This window comes from Schistosoma mansoni, chromosome W, assembly GCF_000237925.1.
Source record: "Schistosoma mansoni strain Puerto Rico chromosome W, complete genome".
Classification (NCBI taxonomy): Eukaryota; Metazoa; Platyhelminthes; class Trematoda; order Strigeidida; family Schistosomatidae; genus Schistosoma; species Schistosoma mansoni.
The window spans coordinates 25804823-25827428 of NC_031502.1; the positions used below are offsets into that span (position 1 = coordinate 25804823).

Here is a 22606-nt window from a genome sequence, read left to right on the forward strand (position 1 = left end):
TAAGCTGTCAAACTTTTGTTCGAATTCAAAACTATCCTTCGGAATGTAGGGTGCTAGTAACTAACGGATTGGTTCTAAGCACCTAGTCAGCAAGTGGGCGAGTTTATAGGAGGGTGATGTGGTCATAGATAATATTGATTTTATCGGGATGTTGGATTTGTGTTTTAGGTAGGTCGTATATATAAGGTAATTGAGATCCTTTAGGTTTGAGTTCATTGTACGTATGATTATCGATTAGATTTTCCTCCAAGAGTTCTCTCAACTTTTTTAAAAGATGCTTCTCAGTCGTATCTGTTAGGTCTTTCTAAGTATTATTGATGATAAATCTCGTGGAATCATTTAAAATGGACATTAATGTGCTAGGGTATTGGTCTCTGTTTAGGATGACTACACCGCAACCCTTATCTGGACAAGGTAGCGATATTGTTTCGTCTTTTATAAGTTTTCTCCGTGCTTGCTGATGATCTTTGGTCAACACCTTAGATTGGGGAACTGCTGTCGTAACGTACTGACTTGTAATATCCACTAATTTTGATTTCAACTTTGTTTTTCATCATTCATGGGATTTAGGTCTGGCAATTAATGATATAAATACTTGGATGACAAGTTTGTTATTATTATTATTATTATTATTATCAGTGAGAGGTGATTTACTGGCCTAATACCATATTATGTATTTTCGGAGGAACTGTGTAGGAATGTGAAAAAAAGCCAAATCAAAATGTCGATAGTAAAAAATAAGTAGTTTAGACATATCTTTAAAAAAGTATAGTTAATTACAGCGTATAAGGGAATTCCAATTTAAAGTTCAAGTTTAAATTGGTGGCTTAGGGAGTCGTAGGTCTCAAGATGATTATAGCGTTTGAACCATGATTTTCAAAAGCCCTATCGACTCATGGTAAAACTTTCTTAATTATACAATTCACTTACAGCTTAGCATTTTTACATCTTGCGAATAATGATGATCATTACAATCATACAGTACTGCAGAACATGCTGAATTATGTTCAGTGTGCCTAATGACAATAATAATGACTACTAAACACATAGTAATAAATGTAAACAAACTTACCCTGTATTTCTTGGCTAATAATTCTATTTGTGTAGTGGGGTCCGAACCAGTACTAAGTAATCCAACTATTGGCCAAAGTGATGTTGACTCATGGTAGACACTATCTAAATCAAGTACAAATCCTTCCGAGAATTTTTTACCTAAACAGTCACCCACATAAATATTTGCTTGATTCATTATACGGTCTGGGCACCAGGCTCGAATAAGCAGAAGGCGTCTGAAAGTGTCTATATTTGATTGGTAACCGTCAGGAATAGTTTCTAATTCAGGCGAAGATTTGTCAGTCCACTGACGCCAACCACGTTCATTACTAACTACTTGATCTAGAATACTAGCAAATTGATTTAAACTTGATAAAGCGACTAAATTCAACCAAGTCATATCTGTAATCCATTTAAACGGTTTCGGTTTAACAGTGTTTAAATCCAAAGATGCACCACCTTTAAAAGAGGAGATTTAATATAAACATATATTTAGTACAAGGACTATTGATTGGCAAACGTATTTTTGCCTTTTTGAAGGGCGGGAATATCTTACCAAAGACTGTAAGGCTGAAAAGAACTGTAGTTCACTACACGGTACTCTTAAATAAATTGACATCTATGAGGAGCTATTACAAACCACAGTTCATCATTCCACTTCTTTACTGCAACGAAGCCTCCAATGGGGGCTACGAAAAAAAGATGGATTTTGAGAGTTTATTCAGGTGGGCGAATATTGAGTAGCCCACCCTTAACTGTTACTTAAAGTTTCTGCATAAAAGAGCTGAAATAGAGATCATAACATAGAACACCGAGTTTTTACAATTTCTAAACATACGCAACCTTTCGATTAGTATTAGTAAAGTCACAGCATCAAAAGGGCAAGGCGGTTAAGTTATACCAAAGGACCACAGCATACGACAATTTGTTTGGAAAATAAATAACTCTCACTTCATAATTGATAGCTACTTTGACAGTTTCGAGACAATGAACAGAAGACGCTTACTAATACTTGATGTTCGATTAGACTAACTTCAGGAAAATTACCTGAAACATTAGGATGTAGTTTAAATGGTTGGTAGTTACCAGAGGACTACAAAATAGAAAGCATGGAGCAATTGTTATACTCTATTTTGAAGCTGCTCTGCGCTACATACTATAAACTTGTTTTCTAGAGTCAATCAAAACCTTCAAGCCGAAGAGTTGCACCTCAACCAAAAATTGATGGTCAAACTTTTATCTTCCGAAAAATAATCTAATAAAACTAACACGGTCTTATAAAAAGAAAGACTATTCATTAGACCCAGGTTGTAGTACTGACGTCGACTCCCGAAAACTTTCTTGATTAGCGAAGTATCACAGACCAAAACGATGGTAATATACTGGTATCTAATTCTTATTAATAACAAATGAATATTAACGTTGTTATGCTCATGAATACCTTTGATAAAACACTGAAATTCTTCATGCCTAACACGTCCAGCTTGCATATCGATTTTCAACGCTAACAAGAGAGAAAACGTCGATTTGTCAACTTCATACAAACCACGAATGACATATCTCCATACATCGTAAGTCATATAGTCTATCACATTCAAAATGCGTTTCGTGGTAATTGGAGATTTTTCAGATCTAAAATATAAATAAAATTCACAGGTCAGTTCTATATTTATGTGAAAAATCAATGAATCGGAGCATAATGTATTCAAAACCCTCTTAGATATCCGTTTTATCTACTTAGTAAGAGAGATTTTTTAGTTATTTGAATCCCCTTCAATTAGGTGCTAAAATCTTAATTATAATATAATTTCCCTTTATTTACTGTGTTGTTTGATATAATTGTGTACCAAAATATATTGAAATGAATAAACTAATGGTAAATCAAATAAGTCTTTATCAATTTTGCTTTCACTACAGTCCTACATACAAACCTGATCAATTGCTTTTTAGGAGTGCGATTATTCAATAAATCAAAATTATAAAACTTACTTTGCTAATGACTGACCGAACAGCGCTAAAAATTGACGTAATGATGTTTGATACATACAGTTGATCAAGCTCATTTCAACAATTAAAAAGTATAATACTGAACCTCGTGTTGCGATCGGTCTGTATTCTTCTCTGGCACTAGTTATTTGCATTTCAGTTTCAGAGGAGATTTCCAACTTTCTTGACACATCACTAGCTGTCGCTTTAGTAGAACTTAATACGTCAATCAAATCAACATCGTCTACCAGTGAACCTTGTACACTTGCTAAACGCGATAATAAATTATCTTCTAATTCTTTAATTTTTGTTTTATTCGATTGCACATCAAGCATTAACTGAACACGTTGAGCCTCCAGTTCATGTCGTTCACTTAATATAACACGTCCAAGTAACTGCTCTTCTAAACCTTTCATTGTAACTGTGAAATCAATAATCGAAGTTCTAGCAGATATTTCAGGTGTAAATGATGGATTGGGTAATTTGGTTGTAATATACAATCGGAAGCAAGGTAATACGTCAATTTCTTTGTCAGCGATCTTGACCTGAATAATTAAATGGGATTACAAAACGCCATTATGAAACTAAGTGTTAAAACAGTAACTGAAAGAATACATTGGGGATGCACTTCAATTTAGCTCATACGACGTTTTGGCCTTTACAATAGTTAATCAGGCTTGTAGGTTAAGTCAGGATTTGAAGCAACTCTGAGACATATCACTAATAGTCTTTAATTAGTGACTATGGATTCTTATCTTGTTTAATCTACGAAATTTTTAAATCGCATTGGATCGGACATAGCCTAACATATTAAAACTCAAACAGTTCGTTTAACATATCCATCCTTAAATAGGTTTACACGAGATATTCGCAATATATGCTACTTTTCGACAAACAATTTTATCAACAGAAACATATTCGAATTGTGTCCCAACTATTATGATATGCAAAGATTGGGAACTTCCTCAATAGGTTTGCATTATTTCATTTCACCCACAAACAAACTCATTGGTTTTCAGAGGAATTTAACTATTTATTTTGAGACAATTTAAAACAAGGAATAAGCAAGAAACTGATATAGGAATAGAAAAATGTACTTCTAAGTATTCACAAATATATTTTAAGGATAATGTTATCGTTTGTTTAAATATATTTTAAGTTATTAGTTGTTACCGCTTCCAGGTACATCGTTATTATAACTGGTAATAATAATATTGGCTATTGTACTTATGTAGAACAAACCGAGCTTTCACATAATATTCGCCAGATGTGAAATAATAAAGAATGAAGTCAAGACCGATTACATAACCAAGTGTGGTAACCAGGTTCAGTGACACAAACTCATGATGAACTACGTCTGATCTTAGATGTTCAAAAATGATATCTGAAGAGTATTCCGAAGCTTTAAGTTTATCAGTATATCATAAATAGAACATGTTGATAATTTTCAATTATTGTGATAACTCCAAAATCCAGGTTTCCATCAGAGGTTGCGTCACCATCCTTAATGAATGGAGATCCAAAAACATTGGAAGCTTTGTTAGGATTCTGTAGATGATAGTGATTATCACTACTGATGACCTTTTCTCAATTTCGTACTTTTTATTCAGTCATTTTACTTTCTAAATCTATAAGAGCTAGGACCCATCGTGGGTGAAGTAACAAGAGAGTGTCTTTGAGGAACAGCAGAACGAGAGAAATGATTCGTTGATTGTTATAATGATATGATAATCACCTTGAAATATATGAGAGGTTTTAGGTAAACTAATTTGGATTTCCATTTAAAGTCAAAGTCACACAAGATGCATATACCCCAAGGGTTGCACTTATAATTAAAATATATAAATTTTCGCACCTTCAATCCCAAATAAACACGTCTCTTATCTTTCTTACTATACCTTATGAATTGAACCTTGTTTGATAAAATTTTTCTCCAGTACATTATCCATTGCTGGATCTAAATCTTCGCCAATATCTTCGATTAGTAATGGACGTCCAGTTGACAAGGCATCTTCTAAGTGTTGTCTGAAATACTTATTCCATAATGTAGTTGTAATCAAGTCATGCTGTTGCTCACGACTTTTTATCCACGATTTTCCTTGCCCTTGTGGATCGATTAGTAACGGATAACGACTTGCTTGGTCAACAATGATACCGTTTTGTAAGGATAATTCATCACTGGGTAAACCTTGAATTTTCCATTCACCAAGCTGAATAAAACAAATTAAATGGATGTAATGAAAATAAAGTCTGTAAAGAAATTTTGCAAAATGCCATATATTTTTAATATTAATGACTTCAATTAATTTAGTTAAATCCACTAAGGAATAGAAAAGGTCTTATTTAAACGATAGACAATTTAAACAAAACCTGATGGAAGGTCAATTCTAGTTGATGAACTGAAACGCCTTTTGGCATATAGTGTGGTGTGTGCTACTAGTGTCGATAGAAGTAAGTAGTATGTGTCATCAATCGAAAGTGAAATCTCTAGAGGCAGGAAATTAAGAAGATTGAAGAGAAGAGAACGAGAACACAGAGTGATTGGTGTGGAAACGAAGGAGCAGTCAAGTCTGAGACAATTGATGAACATTTTGCGAATGTAGTATTTACTATATGATTCTCAGATTTTACCAAGTCATTCGTTAATTTTGTGTTCAAATACGTGCGATTGACCGTGCCAAGTTCTCGTTCACTATAATGGTGCTTGAAACTGATCTTTTAGTGAATCCTAAGGAATACCGATGATGAATATCAAACTTCTTAGTCTTTATGTATATACACAAGTAATACCAAGTAATGAATACTTATGCATATAAGATTTTCATTACATTGTTGTTTCAGTTATTCTTTTCACTTGAGGCAAGTAAACACTGATTTCAGACACTGGAACCTGAAATAGGCTATATGCCATCTGGGGATCTTTTAAATCAATGAAGTTGTTTGAACCAATGTATGAATACAATATTATAAGGATAAAAACACGGTTGAGTCAATTAAACCAGTTGATTAAAGGTGGCTAATAATTCGAAATCCATCGATAGAGATCGATTGATGGGTTTTCTGAATTCGTTCGACGGATTAGTGAACGAATTTACCTAAAACAAGTAAAAAAACGGATAATCGGATACAACTTTATCAAGCAAACATTTAATGAGAAGTGGATGATGATTACAAATAAAGAATTCACCAATAGTTAGTAAATCCGAATATCTAGTCTAATTTATTTTATCTATGACACAACATCCGGATGTAAATTTAAATTCAATCACAGAGTGCTGTGTGAGACTATCTCAGTAGTGGTAGGGACACACAACCAAGAAAACTTTAATACGGTGCTTAGGTAACCAAATTTTCGAGTTCTAGTCTAAATCACGTGAAACCAGATAGGAATGACAATTGTTTGAAATTTTACTCAGATTTTCTTTAGTTAGTAAACTCCTGGATAACTAACTACATTACTGAATATTTTCAGTTATTGAGAAAGTAAAACTTTTTATTACGACTCTGCTGATCAGTAAAACTATTGGTATGATTGAAGCGACCGAAGTGATAACCTCGATGAACCGAGTAGATTACACGGGGGAGAATCAATAATCGACCGATTATGTGAATAAATCTTAGGAAGTAAAAGCTATTATACAAGTGCCAATTATGCAACCGATATATTATGGTAGCGAGTTACTTATCGGATATGAAAGACTAACTAGGGATAAATACCAACGGTCCTTTACTTCTAACCCCTGTAACAGGACCGCGTAAAATAAATATTTATCCGGAAACAGTGTACACAGTGAGAAAGAAATGTCTACCAGTTAATTTCAATATTCATAGCTTAATTTTGTCTAAACAGGTAAAAGATATGGTTAATTAACTAACTTGAGTTGGGCGAGTTAGCATGGAAATCAAGTTAACTATTGTAGATCCTGGTATATCATATTGTCTTAACATTCTCTGCCATGACTGGTATAACATTTGTCTAAACTCTTGATTGAATGGACCACAGTAAGAAAGAAATCCAGTCGCAACAAGTACATCACCAACAAGACTAAAAATGTAGACAGAAATGAGAACAAGTTTTGAATGTTTATTAGGAAATTTTCTAATTTTGGTAGGTGTGCGAAAATGAGAAAAGTTAAGTCTGTAACGAGGAAATAAAACGTCAGTATATATTCTATGTTCAATAAATCTTGTCCGTCCGATATTACTGAAACATGTATTGTACATCTACAATTACTTTTATCTCAAATAATCATAATGATGAAGTCAGATCGAGTACAGAGAACTTTCAGTCAGGTGAATATGAACATATTGTTCATTCATTGTTACTAGTGTTAAACATTGGATAACAAATTATTGATCTAAAGGTAACGCGTTTACCACTAAGTCTGAAGATATTAAGTTTTATTCCCATCATGGTTGTTGTTGTTTACTGACTAGAAGTTCCATATGGGTTTTCAATAATTGTCTAGCCAAAATCAGTCCATGCAATAAACTGCAAATTGATCAGTCTCCATAATCTTTTCATACTAATACTAATTTAATAATCTATAGGTACTTGTAGGTTCTCTAACTGGAAACAGAAGATGTTTTGACTACATAGTATGGAGTGTATTCAACTGGGATGTATCGAAAAACATACTTTGGTTAATCTTTTTTGATCAGATCAAGCAAAAGCCAACAGTATTATTAATCAACTTCTTAATTACTTCATAACTATTTTATCACTGAATAAGGTTAGCTCAAAAACTACTGAAAACGAGAAAAATTTAGACATCTGACTGGGACTTCTCAGCAGAGCTCACCTACAAACTTGGTCAAAATCTAGTCCGGGACTTTCAGACTTTAGATAGAGCATAATACTTTTAAGTTACTGAGTTAATTATTCTATGAGGAACGATTGATTTCACTAGTGAAAACAGAAAATAAATTTTATCATTTTATATTTATGTCAGGTTTTCAAACTGATTCATTTTGAGATTTAATGCAAATGTGTATAACATATTAATATATTGACTTTTTTCTGGCCTTTTACATTTATAATATGGTGTGTAGTTTGTTACAAGCATTACAAATTTAATTCAATCTACATAAGTTTATGGGTATATTTATATCCAAAGTAGCTCCGTCTTCACTTCTAGCAAAGGAAATTCACCAGACTCTTTGAAATGATTTTTCATCTGCTCGGGACACAACACAAAGGTGTTTCCACACCTTTTCTTGTTCGTATATAGAAACAACTCTGAGTTTTGTCCTTCTTATAATAGTCCTGTGGCGGGTTCTTTGAGTTTACACGTTTATTTTATTTACATATTCTAGAAACAGTTGATTTTCAGTGTATATTAGGGTCTAGAATATATTTTATATGATGTAAACTTCCCTCTTTGATGAACAACCTTGTAAGACGAATGCTTGTTCATATGCTTGAGAATTAGTTATTTGCTTGCTCTTATTCGTTTTTGAATCTATATTGTCTTCAACGCGAAATACAATTCCTTAATACTTACTTTTGTTTCCTCACTCAATACATTTCGAGAACGGATACAACCTTTACTTAAGGGTTCATTATAATGGCTCAAAGACTATGAAGCAAAGTAGGATACTATTCATGTTGCATCTACCTTTAAGCCTAAGAGAATTAGTCGTTTAAAGTTATTATCACCACGAAGTTCTCCACTAAATTTACCATCTAGTCTACAGAGCTTTTGCTACGATGAAAGGGGTTACAATAGGATATGATATATAGGTCTCTATGTAATTACAAATACCACAGCAGATAGCCATATTTTTAATTGGTTTCCAAAAAAACATTTTTGGAAATAATAGTGAAAATTTAATAATTTTCTCCCATAGCCGTTCGAAAATTTGTTTGAATATTTAGAAACTTCTCTGGTTTTTATGTATGGTGTTCAATTAGAATGCCCACTTCTAAAGAATTGAATATAGTGAACTTGGATGTCAAGTGATAACGTAGGGAATAATAAGGGTTGTAAAAATGATATTATAAAAGCAAATACATATGATCACACTAAGGTAAATAACTTGATTTGGTTGTAGACTGTTTAGTGTATTAAGAGCTTAGGGTCAATTAAAATTTCAATATGCTTGGAATCATAAATATGTTTATCAAAGAGTCCCAGAAGGTACGAAACTTAATTAAGCATATTGACACAAAATGGCTTTAAAAGTTTAATGTGATAAAAGCTATCGTATCAAGTCGTCATTACGAGAAGCAATCCACACATACCATTCAATCTTTTCTTTAAATGTCTGACTCTGTTCTGTCCAGCGTGTTTGTTCATCTCCTAAACTCCCGATAAGTTTTGAGGCGGCGGTCATTTTACGTCGACATAGTTCTGCATCCTCGAGTAGTGCATTTTTCTTACGTAATGCTTCTTCATAAACTGCTTGAACTTTAGCTAACTCACGTTCTTTTTCATCAAGTATTGCTTGAGCATCCTATAAAAACGAGTAATTAAAACAAGAAGAACTAGCTTTGTTCGAGTCCATAACAATCACGGTAAGTTAATAAAGGATTAAGTTTTGATCAGGATTATACTATGTGATTTTATTAAAAATTACTGACATTTTCTTCAATATTTAACCGAAACATAATGAAATACATCTAAGTACAGTGTCTGTTGAGTGTAGACGAAAAACATTCCAATAATATTTAACAGGTATCACTGAAAATGTTGGATATGATATACGTCACTTACATAACAAAGTGGTGAGGAAGAAAATCAGCTTTTAACTCATTTTTGATTGCTTACAAAATGACAGCATATGTATTGACAGAACGATTAGTAAAGTGTGCAACTTAAAATCATTGTAAGTTCATCTAAGTTACTGTATTCTTAGTACTGAATTGGTGTACTTTCGAAGGAGAGGAATAGTGAATTTGTCTACTGCAAACAGAGTGCCGCATGGATCTATGTTGTAACAATTTCAAAACATACAAATGTTAAAGCATTGACTTTTACTACACGAAGACAACAAATCCAATGATCTGGGTTAAACAAACGAAATGTAGTATTTATATTGTATCGACAGAATTGTAAACACAGGAGTCACCCCCACCGGATTTAATTTTCATTTCTCTAAATATTTTATTCCTGAAGATTAATCATTACACCTCTATAGTTTGGTAAAAATCTATTCGATTTCTTAATCAAATTAGAGACACATTCCGCAGTTAGTGCAATTGTTATTATTTTAATATCAATTTAGCTTTGAAGGTTAATCAAAATCCAAAATTAATGACTCAATAATAGTAGTAAGCAGATTAGTCGAAGTTTAAAGTGATTTGTCAATACGGTATGACCCTATAAAACCTCTGGATAACTCTTATCATCAGGAGTTGTTCAAGATGAAATAGAATCATTTCCTTCTTTCTTATTGTGAAATTGATAAAACTGAGTTTTAGATGAAATGTGATTGATTTGGACTACGTTTCAGACACTCATTTTAATACTTTAAGGTTCTAGTAATATGCTCTCTAAGCAAACATCAAAAGTGGGAAGTAAACAGATAAAGCTCCTTATCAAGTCACAAAGTGTACATTATAGCAATCAGTAACGTAAAACTTTTATATCATCATAAAATAAACAGCAGCTCTGCTGAATTTATTTAAGTAAGCACTACAGAATGCCTACGGTGTATTACTTCATTTATCAATTGAAAGACAATCATATTTTAAGAAGGGAATATGGCTTGAAGGGAAGTACTACTTCAAAACGTGACAACGATAACTTACATTTAAGTCATGCATAGCTTTAGCTAACCTAGCTTCTTGTTTTATTAAGTTGTCTTTCATTGGTAACACGTCTTTATTGATTGTATAAAAATAAGCCATTGCTTTTGTCCATGATAACAAACCAGCGACGTTACCACAAACTTTTTTACCGACTTCCAGTGTATAATCTTCCATATTTAAATATGGTTCCAACAGTTCAACAGTTTCGCCGTTAATAGTATCTTTTGGAAAGGACATCAACATGGACAAGAAACCAGTATTTGTCATTAGTTTTAAAGATTCACTCCAGTTAGGCTTCGGACAGATACGTTCTGGGTCAGGTTGATATGGTTCAAGATGACGTTGAAACAAAAGCAACACACAATCCATGATACGCATAATTAGGTGTGGTGGTTTTCCTAATCTTCTAACTGTAGCAATATCACCTGGTTTTATGGTGTTCAATGCATCTTCAGCTTCTTGTAGGGCTGGTTTAGCTGCTTCTAATTTCGCTTCCGCTAAAACCTTTTCACGATCAATGTCATCAACTATGGCCTGAGCTTTATCTTTAACAATTTGCACTTTGTTTCTTACTTCCGTTGCTGCATTTTGTTGAGCAGTGACCTAAATTGTCGAAAGAATAATAAAACAAAATTATGGACAAAAAGAAATAGGGAAAATAACGCATTTCATGGAGCAAAAACTCCATACTGTAGATAATGTTCCATAACTTACTAAATTCTCAAGTTGTCGCTTCCTGTCTTTAAAACCAATTTTCAGATCATTTATTATGGGTGTCTTTATTGGATTGTCTTAATATTGGTCTGAACTAAATTAGCAATTACTGTTGCAACAGTGCCCATATGTACGTTTGTAATGAATTTTATGTATCGGTCTTATCAAGATGGAAGACTTATGCACAGTTTTGAACAGTCAAGCAACTAATTATAATAATAAAGATGAGAAAAAGGAGAAACTAAAGAATAATAAAGCTACCAGAAATTTCAATTCGGACAGTCGAATTAACATAACATTGAACTACTTAATTCATTGAACATTTGACACATTTACAGATTTCAGTAAGGATCAAAGGGTAAAGTACTACACACTGGTTAGGATCTGATGGTCAAAAATTTTAGTGTCAGATAATTTCTATACATATTGTGAACAATTCAAATATTTCTAAAATACTTTAAATTATCAGAGTTATTTTTTAGTTAAATCTTCGAAGAAAAATCATTTTATTGACGACTAATGTAAACCTAATACTAAGAAAAGTTATAATGGTTGTATTTAAAACATGACAGTAAAACATTTGACTTACTGTCCGAAGTACTTCTTCAGCTTCTTTATTAGCGACATCAAGATCTTTTTCTTTCACGGCCAACTCTTTACTCAAATGAGCAACACTTTCTTGAGCCTCAACTAGTTTTTGTAAACCACCATCCATGCGTTGGGCTAAACTCGCATAATGGTTATGTTGTTGGGAATATACTGATTTATAACTGCATAAAAATGATAGATACGATTTTGGTGTAACGTGAGTTTGTCGTCTATATCTGGAATTTTGAAGGGAAAAAAATCAAGAAAAAGGCATAGAATACATTCATTTATATCTTGACTATTTGAAATTTTACACGTTATAAAGTATCCAAAACGACAGACAAGTTACATGAAGTTATGCGAAATGTAAAACATTTTAAAATCATTTCGAATGGCTAAACAAAACGAGGAATAAACTAGAAAAGCAACCAAGGATATTTTTCAAAAAGTGATACTCATTAAACACAAAGGAGGACTAAAAAGCTTATTTCCGATATTGTAACTAGTTTTTGTTACTCATACAACGCCATTTCGTTTTTAACATTCGTTCAGCTACATCTAGAAAGAACTCACAATTTACAGAAAAAGGTTCATATTTCCATCTTTGTTTAGTAGTTTTCGCAATACGTACCCCCCAGTAAAATCTTATATCAGGGAACAGATTAATTTTATCGGTTAAGCATTCAGAGATGAGCTTCATCAGGCTAGAAGACTTCAATAAAACCAAAGCGTATGAAAACAGCTGTATTGGCAAATTCAACGTACAATTAAATTCGACTCACCTTGAGAAATATTCTATGCACGCTTCAGCTATCCCGTCGTGTACTATACCCATGGTATTAATTAAAGCAGCTTTTGTTTGTTGGTTACAGACAATCGGGAAATCAATCAAATAATGATTAGCTACAGAGATTAAAGCTTCTTTTGGCCAACGATGAAACCAGTCTGTTGTACATCCCGATAACAATCCAGGGAATTTTAATGATCTACGACGAAACTTCTCACCAATTGGAGAGAAACACAAAACAACATGGAGATTCTTTCGCGTTCTACTGAGGAAATAATCATTTAGATTTTCATTAGTTGGTGTTAAACGTGGATGTTCTTTTTTCATAAAAGGGATTAAATCTTGTAGAATTTCATCCATTTCATCACGTGTGAAGAGGTTCGAAATAATACCAGAGGAAAGAACATTATTTAAATATTCTAGAAAAGCTTCATCTTTAATTTCTTGGTCAGTAAAGATGAATGTGATACCACGTCCTTTTTGACCGGCTGTACGATATAGGAATTTTAAATCTTCCATTAAATTTGTAGTATTATAGGACCTAGGTTATTATCAAACGGGAGGGGAAATTTTTGAATTAATCTAAGATTAATAACCAATTAAGAATTTGAGCCAATCTGCTGAATTTTGTTTCCATTACGAATTCATATTTTAAATTAAAAAATTATTATTCATCAGTGCTGCATTGATGCTTCCACTTATTTATGGAACTAACAGAATTAAATATCCACTACTATACTGGCGACAGATATCAAGAATTTCAGTCTTTAGAGAGAGCATTATAGTCTTTAAAAAGTTGTAATGAATGGTAATTTTTTTAATTTGACTATATTTTCTTATAATAAGAGTGATTCTGTTTTATTTTAGTCGAAAAGCAGTTGAATGACTTAGTGGATTATGATTTGTTACCAGGTCTTTGGGAATTTCCCTTCTTAAAACAAGAGAAATTATTGGTATTATGGCGTTTAAGAACTTGCAAGTAATTCTCACAACAAAATAACGCCAATATCGAAAAGGCAATACAAACATCTTATACGTATGAACCTTAGTGCGGACAGCAAACAGTGTTTTAGTTGAAAAAAATAAAGACGCTAGATTTCATAAACAGTGTAGATAAATGTAATAACTAATGAGTATTTCCAGTGTTTTAGAAACCAGTTATCTAACGGACTTTGTTTTCCATGGATATTTAATATGATCTCTCCTCATTGTCAAATTATTCTAATCGCTCAAACTAATAATACAACTCTTATCATATCAATTATGTCTACATAGTTGTAGATTATTCTGTGCTATCAGCATCAAGTGGAACTAAGTATGTTACTGTTTTATCAAATAATTCAAGAAACCGGTATATCAAAATAAGCCTACCAATTCAGTCCTCAAAATCAACAAGTAAAAACTCTGAAATGTAGTAGAAGGTGGTATTCATCAACCAGAAGAGTAACTACTTAGATACATACCGCTTATTGAAGCTATTAACCCTTAATAGATTACTCGCAATTCTATCGTACGAGGAATAATTGCACCTCTAAAATGTATAGCTTAAAATTGTGCTTCATCATCAACACTATCGGTAATCCGAGTATCTATCTTTCAGAACATTTCATGGAATAAATAGTTTAATACATGAAACATATGTAAGCTACATATATAAACAGGTGTAGTGTTGTCAGACATTCCACAAGAATTGACTGCTTCAAGTTGCTACATATTGCAACAACGGGAAAGGAAAGAGATGGGAGAAATACAGAGATATTGAGATAAACAATAAAGATATTCAAGTTAGTATTGTTTGTTTGAATCTTCTCATTGATGTTTAGGACTGCAACTGGTCAGTCTCTTATTGGCATATGTGCATATTGTGCGTATTGCCTCGATATAGCCTTAATTCACAAGCATGGTAAGCAAAGATGGATAGTGGCTAGTAGTGGAATCCAGGACGTGCGTTTCGTCCTATTTGGGACTCGTCAGCTGGATGTACCTGCATCTCAGAGTTGATGTTCACCCTGGGACTCGAACCCAGTACCTTTCGCTTCAAACGCCATCGCGTTATCCCCTCGGCCACTGAGTTCTGATAGCCACTTGCTAGTGCGATGGGGTGAAGTTTAAATTCAAACTTAGTATTAATTGTTTGAATCTTCTCATTGATGTTTAGGACTGCAACTGGTCAGTCATGAAACGCGCTTCCTGGATTCCACTGCTAGTCACTACCCATCTTTGCTTAACATGCTTGTGAATTAAGGCTATATCGAGGCAATACGCACAGTATGCACATATGCCAATAAGAGACTGACCAGTCGCAGTCCTAAACATCAATGAGAAGATTCAAACAAACAATACTAAGTTGAATTTAAACTTCACTCCATTGCACAAGCAAGTGGCTATCAGGACTCAGTGGCCGAGTGGATATTCTTGTCCCTCATAGGCTTTGTTGTCAAGCTGTCAAGTATTTCTTAACGCTGATTAATCGAATTTGTGGAATTATGAGTCTAAAACTGATTCCTACGATGGTAAAAATTTCCTCTTCTCAATTTCAATCACAGAGATTGACGAGCTTACTGGAGATGAATGACCAATGCCTGAAAACTGCAATTGTTGTGACTAATAAGGGCGACACATGAGCCTGATAAGTTGATATGTGTTTCTAATTGTAGGAATATGAATTAATTACTATGCTTAATCAAACGGACAAGAAATAATGCATGTGGCCGGTTGCGAGAAAAGATGAAAATATAAATGTTTACCTTGTTAATGTAATCTGAAAAGTTTGATAACCAGCAATGTAAGACGCAAGTTTTGTAAATGACTGTTTCCCGGACCCACCGACACCAACCAGTAGAGCATTACCTCGAGGCATGTATATAATTCGAGATATTCTCACAATTTGTGTTAATGTATCCCGAAAAAGTACTAGATTCATTCTTGCACCACGAACAGATTCATTATAATGATGTAAAAACATCTCCAAACGTGAAGATAATTGTTGAAATGATTCAATCTTTAAGTAAAGTAATATAAAAAGAAACTTAGGCCTGATTGAGATGTGATTTCGCGTAAGCTCAAAAACACTGAGTAATGCTATACAAAAACTACAGGTGTTATTCTTTATCATTGCAGTGGAATACTGAAATTCTCGTTTAGTCAAGTCAGCGATTGCATCCTTGAGGCTATGGTAGGTCAGTTTATGAAAAAAATTAGTAATTTTATAAAATATCAAGCTTAAAGATTCATGAAGTACGTGTCACAAACAGTAAATTAGAATTAAAAATTTTAATTGTGTCGGCAAAATGCAATAATTTGAATTTAAAAAAAATGATTGAAGTCAATTCTGTGTTAATGTTATGGCTCAGAAGCGGTACCAACGGCGCGGATTCATTCATTATTTACTTTTTGGTTGATCATGAGGAACATACTTGCACTTTTTTTTATTCTGGAAGCATATTTTTAGTGTTCAGTGTTTTTTTTACTATCATTGTTATTGTGATTATCTCGACTCCTTTACTATTCTTATTACTTTCATTTCATTGTCTTGATGTGGTATTGTAGCTCAGAATAAAGCAGATTCCTGCCAGTCACTACGTTGACTAAAAATAACTGACTAGTGATATGTATCAACAAATTAGGAATTTAACTCAGGAATCAACTAACTTACTGGTTCATAAATCCTTGGTACTTCAACGATATAATCTTCAGGTTCATCACCAGTTGGTTCAGGAGGATCACTTTGTATAAGGGAAAAAATGTAACACGAATGTGAGGTTATCATATAGTGTTTTAAATTTAGATAACGTTATGTTAAACGAAATGAATTCTTTTCAGGATAATCTGTTACTCATGTTTAACATTTAGTCACCAAAAGTTTAACGATAAGTATAAATACAACGCAGCACGTCATAACTAACCATGTCATCGAAGTGCAAACAATTAACAGAGAAATTTCAACGTGCTCACACAGTCAACGGAATTATAATCATAACAGTTTTTCATAAAGACCACAAATATTTATTTTGATGAACATCGACTGACCGAAACGATGAATGATGCTATTATTTAGGGGTATTCTTGCTGATTTGTTTGATTTAGTTGTCACTAGAATATATTGTTTGATGACTATTGAAAGAAGAAATAGAGTAACCATCATTGAAATATTTGACTTTGAACCTCGATGTATAAATGAGAGATTTTTATTACGAAATAGCATCTTTGACTGTGTCTATGTTCGTAACAAACTAAGTATATATTTTTATATTCAACTTATACTTTTTACAAGTACGAATCTATAACCTTATTTGAAATCGAATTGAAAACTTTCTTTTTCATTTTACAGCATAAAATACTGACTTATTAGGTCTCATTTTCCAGTTATATAAATGATAATGTAACCCAACCTGAAAATTACCTTTGATACAAAACGCTAAGCATTTACAATATCTTAAGTTTCTTAAGAGGTAATGAAGTTTGGAGCATTATAAGTTCCAAATAACAAAAGTTTCGGTACCGACTATTTGCAGTCGACACTAAATCCTCGATATTCATAAACCCCGACGTCAATGACTCAGTTATAAGCGTACCACCACGTTGAGAGCATGATAGAATCTGTAGAGCTATTAGTCAAGTTCTTGTAGAAATCTAAGAGCTATTTCGATATCCAGGATGAGAATGTTTATTGTAAGCTTTACTATTAGGTGCATTACTATTGTTTTATTATAATGCTAATACATTTGAAATATGATAAAACTAATAAAACTATCTTACCGGAGGAAATTAACGAAGTATGGTGGATCGCCTTCAATCTCAGTCATATATTCCATCCCAAGTTCTTCTTTAACTAAACGCTTGGTTGTCATATAAAACCAATGGTGGTCATCTGCTGATACGAATCTGTAATAAATAATAATTGAATCAGAAAAAAGGAGTAATACAACGCTGTAAAGTGTAGTTAAACTTTCACCCAAAATAAAAAATTTCCTTCGTGTAAAATCTTCAAATTGTGCTCCACCAGTTTCTTACCAACTTAATATTATCAGAGTACAATCCAAGAAACAAATAGTTAAGCATGATGAAATATTTTTGTGACCTATCAACATAGGAATACTTGGGGTTAGAAAGTAATTGATTGATATCGTTAGCAATAACTGATACTGTTGTTATAAACGAGGACTTAAACAAGTAAAAACCAATTTATAGATTAATACTACTACTATTTATCATGTCAAATTTCTTTATCAGAAGTCAAAAACACGAATGGCTTAAATATCATAATCTAACAAATTATGTCATAAAAACCTTTATTCAGTAGAATCAATAGACAAACAAACCTGTCCGCTAATACGCGTGAGCATTCATGACGCCATAACATCATTAATCGTTCTGTACTGTTGATTACTTCAGGTATTGTACCAATCATCCCTTGCCATATGCGACTAAGATCACGTAGATTAAAAATATAATGGAATTTAGCTGGTGTTGGCAACATTTTATTTTTAATTGTTTGCCATAAAATGCGTGTTAACGGGACAAGAAGCTTGACTGTTTCAGTTATTGTAGAATCTGTGAATCCTCTTTCAAGACAATAATGTCCCTGAGCTATTGCACCAAATATTTTGTCGATAGATGTGTTACTTGGCAAGGTGCAATTGAAAATACAAAAATGTCGTTTTAGTCTATGTGGTATATCGTTTCGACCGGAGCCCGGATGTATCATGGCTGCTGAGAATTGAACATCAACAATTGATGTAAAATCCCCTGGTTTTTCTAGATTGTAAAATCCTTTCATTTCAATCAATTGGCGCACAATTTCGTTTGTTACCTGAAAAAAATGTGTACCATGAACACTTTGTTTATATATGTCAACTATGAAGGGAATTATCCCATACAAAGCTAGACTAGATCAGCTTTAAATTTATGGGAAACCGACTTCTATAAGTAGTTATCAAAAAGACCTAGATTTTTGAAGTTTTCGTGTTTCATCGAAAGATTCACCCACCAAGCATCAAGACTAATGCTGTCTGTCACTAAAGATGAGAAGTTCGTGATCTTAATATCAACTCTAAGAAACAACAGATTCAAAACAGAGAACTTTCTGTTTGTTTAGTAAACTGCGTTGAATTTTAGACTATTCTTCAAGTGTTCTTAAGTTCAAGGATGAAATTACTAAATTGACATTTCCTGCTTTTATCTAGTTGAACATTCCATTCTCTTAACTTCAATCAACTCCTATTATTTGAACCACAATGAAGTGAATTTAAATGGTAATGAAATGATAGTTTTCGATATTTGATATCAGTGTTATTGACTACTATGGTGTGTCTTTATGAAAATAGAATAAATACATCTTCGTTTAGGGTTCTATTATGCTATTTATGAAGCGTACTACCAACTAAGAGATAGAAAGGAAAAAAGTAAATTTCTATTCAAGCCTTAAAAAATTTGTCCTGGCCATTTGAAAAGATTTCTCATAATGACTACTATTGAGATTTTTCCTCTTGTTTTACAACTTCCACGTTGAGTTGTGTTTACTAGTATGCCTATCTAGTATACTTCTTTAAGTTCTCAAGAATGGCATACAACAGTATGAGGACAAATCTTGAAACAGTCATAGTGTTAGTACACTTGTTGTCAATAGAAATACGCTAAATTAAATTTCGACAACTTTGACTATTATCTACTGAAGCACTGCCCAGTAATTGTTTGTATTTATGAATTAAAAGTATTGCTGATTAGTGACTCCTTATGAAGAGAGTAAGAACAAAGATTTGAGCAGAATATCATGAAATCATTTTATTATACTTCATTTTGTAACATAGCTATACTATACTTATATGTCTTCAACATAACTTTCAACTAAACCCTTTTATGTAAGTAATTTAAAACCATTTTTACATATCACTGGTTGTAAGCAGCTGGTGAGGACTAAACGAAATAAACTGAATTCATGATATTCTGCTCGAATCTTTGTTTTTGCTCCCTTCAAATTTTTAAAGGGAACTATGTGTATGAAAAGACTTCTTATTAATTTACACTTTTGTTGAGTAGGTTTCCTTAATTGAAATGCTGTAAAATGATTTGGAGACAAATTCAAATTTCCAACTATACTAAACTCAAAAGATATTATATTAGATATATACATCAATTAAACATTGGTAAATATTTTGTAAATTAAGACAGACAATATAGTTATGAACATCAGATAATATATGCGAGTTCTAGCAATAAATTCCGATTCTTTTAATCAGAGTAAGAATAAATATATTCTCTTGGATTTGTGAAATCCTGACTCAAAGTTGCTTTAGATCGTTAAATGACAGTGGAGGCACATTGTAGAATACTGGATTATTGTTTCGAGTCTCACGTCATGCCAGAAATGACAACGGTTAGCAGTAAATAAGCTACTTGTATGAACAGATCTACATTTTTAAGTTAAGAACACTCCAATGCGAATATTTCCTGAAGCAAAATTGGTGTTGTTCAAAATATTTATTTCTATGAGATATTACATCAAGTCAGCAGAAGACTTTGATTCATTCTAGTAGTTTTATGAAACAATTCAAATTATTTGCAGCTCAAATAGAAAGTTATGGTGGCAATGTGCTTTTGAGCCCGGAAAATGGAATAGCTAACAGTTATAACTCCTACGATGCATTTTACAGTTTAGAAGATATTTCTTAACACTACACTAGTTATAGCGATGATTCAGCCTTACTTCTTATAAATTGGAGAATAGTTGTACAAATTGATTGTATAAAGGACTCGGACATTTTTTATTCCAATTATATACCAGAATAGTGATTAAGTATTAATTATACTCTTTCTCTTACTCAAATAAGCTCCTAACAACAAAGTACTGTACTGTAAGAAGTTAACTTCAAGGTCATTAAATCATTACTTGACTGTATTCTTGTTGAAAAAGGATACAAATAACGTAACTAACCTGATCACCCCATTCATTTACCAACGGCATACTGATATCGTCGATGAAAACTGTCATTTTTCTACCAGCTGGTGGACCATACGTGCTTCCCATTCGTTTATCGACGAAACTTTCTATTGCATGTTGGAATAACAACGGTGTTGTAACACTTGAAAAGTTCAAGGTTTTGAATATATGAAATTCAGGATTCTGACTACTTAAATATTTATTGAGAATCACAGTTTTAGCTGTACCCTAGTAAAGAAGTGATTAAGAAAACTTGCGTATAAATAAATGAGTTAATAATACATCACTTTTATCACGTGAATCATTAACTTGTATCATTGATAAAATATATCTAACTGGCATTTACTCTACTTTTTAAAATGTGTAGGTGATTGAAATAAGATAAGACACCCAATGTATCTTCTTGTCAAAATAGTTAGTTCTATAAAAATGTCTACCGTCAAGAAACTGAAGGTTATTCGTCGCGAGTCAGATAAATAAGTCATAACGATAGAGAAAATTGAAAGTTCCCTTTCATAATACATTTGGATAAGTTGATTTTCATATAAGAGACATGCAGAATTTCAAAAGGATAAAGTGGTTTTAGATAGGCATATGAAGTTTGAAAGTTTCTTTTTATGCTCATGAATTTATATCCATATCAGTTACTTCGTATTACTATTTACCTTAAAACAAAACAGAGGATGAAGAATCACATTTTTTATTTAGTTTAAAACTGAAAGTAGTTTATTTAGTAATTACAGATCAGAGTTTAATGATCATAGTATAGGAGACTACAAGGTTTGAAATGATTTATCATTAAGACTCACTTTTAGACTAAATATGAATGTTATAAATTTCTCTGAATGTGTTCATCTGTAAAAATTTGATTCAGCCAAGTGATAATTCACGTCAAATTAATCAAAGTTTTAGAAAAAAAGAACTTTTACCGATCACCCGTTGATCACTTGTTGCTCAGGGAACAAATTCATACAGGGATTGTAAGTATGATAAAATATGCTCGGTCAGTAAAATGATTCTTCAAGTGAATTTTACAAATTTTCATTATTTAATTAGTGTTATTTTACAGTATTTTTTTATCTGATGTTGACTAATTTTTCAGGAGCATTTTATTGACATTCCTTTTTAACCAAGCATATGAATGACAGGAAAGGTTTTAGTTAACACAACTTACTTGTTCACCAATTAACATTACGCATTTTTGTTGTTTGGAAATTAGATCGATAAGAAATTCTGTCCTCACATTGTCAACATTCGGTACAAGTAAGGACGAATATTCTGGTGTATGATCAGTTGGATATAAAAATTCATCAACCTTCGTATCCCAATGAATCCATTCACCTAGATCATTTACTAAGTAATCAAATATTGTGGTATGTGATTCTGCAGGGATTTCTGGTAGGTCGAATTTTACAGTTTCATGTTTCTGTAAATATGCCTCGAATTTAGCACGATCATCACCTTCAAGAAAAGCACCAATACTCCACATCAATGCAAATATGTATATACGTTCCATATACTTGAATGTTATCTAAGAAATTAAAATTTATGAAAGTGGACTGTTGGTTAACACATATTTCTCATGAAGATAATATTAACTGTATCAGTGAATACTTTCAAAAACTAAGTCTTATAAGTAGTACAGGACAACAATTAAGTTCATTTGTTAATATTTAGAAAGTACGTTTGAGTCCTGATAACAAAAGAAAGATGAAAAAAATAAGTATCTCTTTGTAACGAAACTGAATGGATAATAGTTACCAGTAAGAGCCCTTAACACAAGCTT

General features: G+C 32.6%; 1 protein-coding gene and 1 non-coding gene across 2 annotated transcripts in view; both read right to left on the minus strand.

Moving 5' to 3' along the window:
* The window catches only part of Smp_165820 (putative dynein heavy chain), a gene marked incomplete at both ends in the record, with an annotated part of 95771 nt that overhangs the window by 13693 nt on the left and 59472 nt on the right, over window positions 1–22606 (minus strand). The window contains 14 exons of the mRNA XM_018789135.1: window positions 1073–1512; window positions 2495–2685; window positions 3043–3584; window positions 4938–5249; window positions 6916–7243; window positions 10764–11395; window positions 12096–12330; window positions 12877–13422; window positions 15629–15882; window positions 16537–16606; window positions 17640–17765; window positions 18203–18693; window positions 20815–21048; window positions 21995–22351. Coding sequence (XP_018654608.1) covers window positions 1073–1512; window positions 2495–2685; window positions 3043–3584; window positions 4938–5249; window positions 6916–7243; window positions 10764–11395; window positions 12096–12330; window positions 12877–13422; window positions 15629–15882; window positions 16537–16606; window positions 17640–17765; window positions 18203–18693; window positions 20815–21048; window positions 21995–22351 — 4758 coding nt within the window. The remainder of the gene's footprint in view (window positions 1–1072; window positions 1513–2494; window positions 2686–3042; window positions 3585–4937; window positions 5250–6915; window positions 7244–10763; window positions 11396–12095; window positions 12331–12876; window positions 13423–15628; window positions 15883–16536; window positions 16607–17639; window positions 17766–18202; window positions 18694–20814; window positions 21049–21994; window positions 22352–22606) is intronic.
* On the minus strand, window positions 14886–14952 carry Smp_tRNA_01108_Gln_TTG.1.1. Its single transcript has one exon. It is a non-coding gene (tRNA).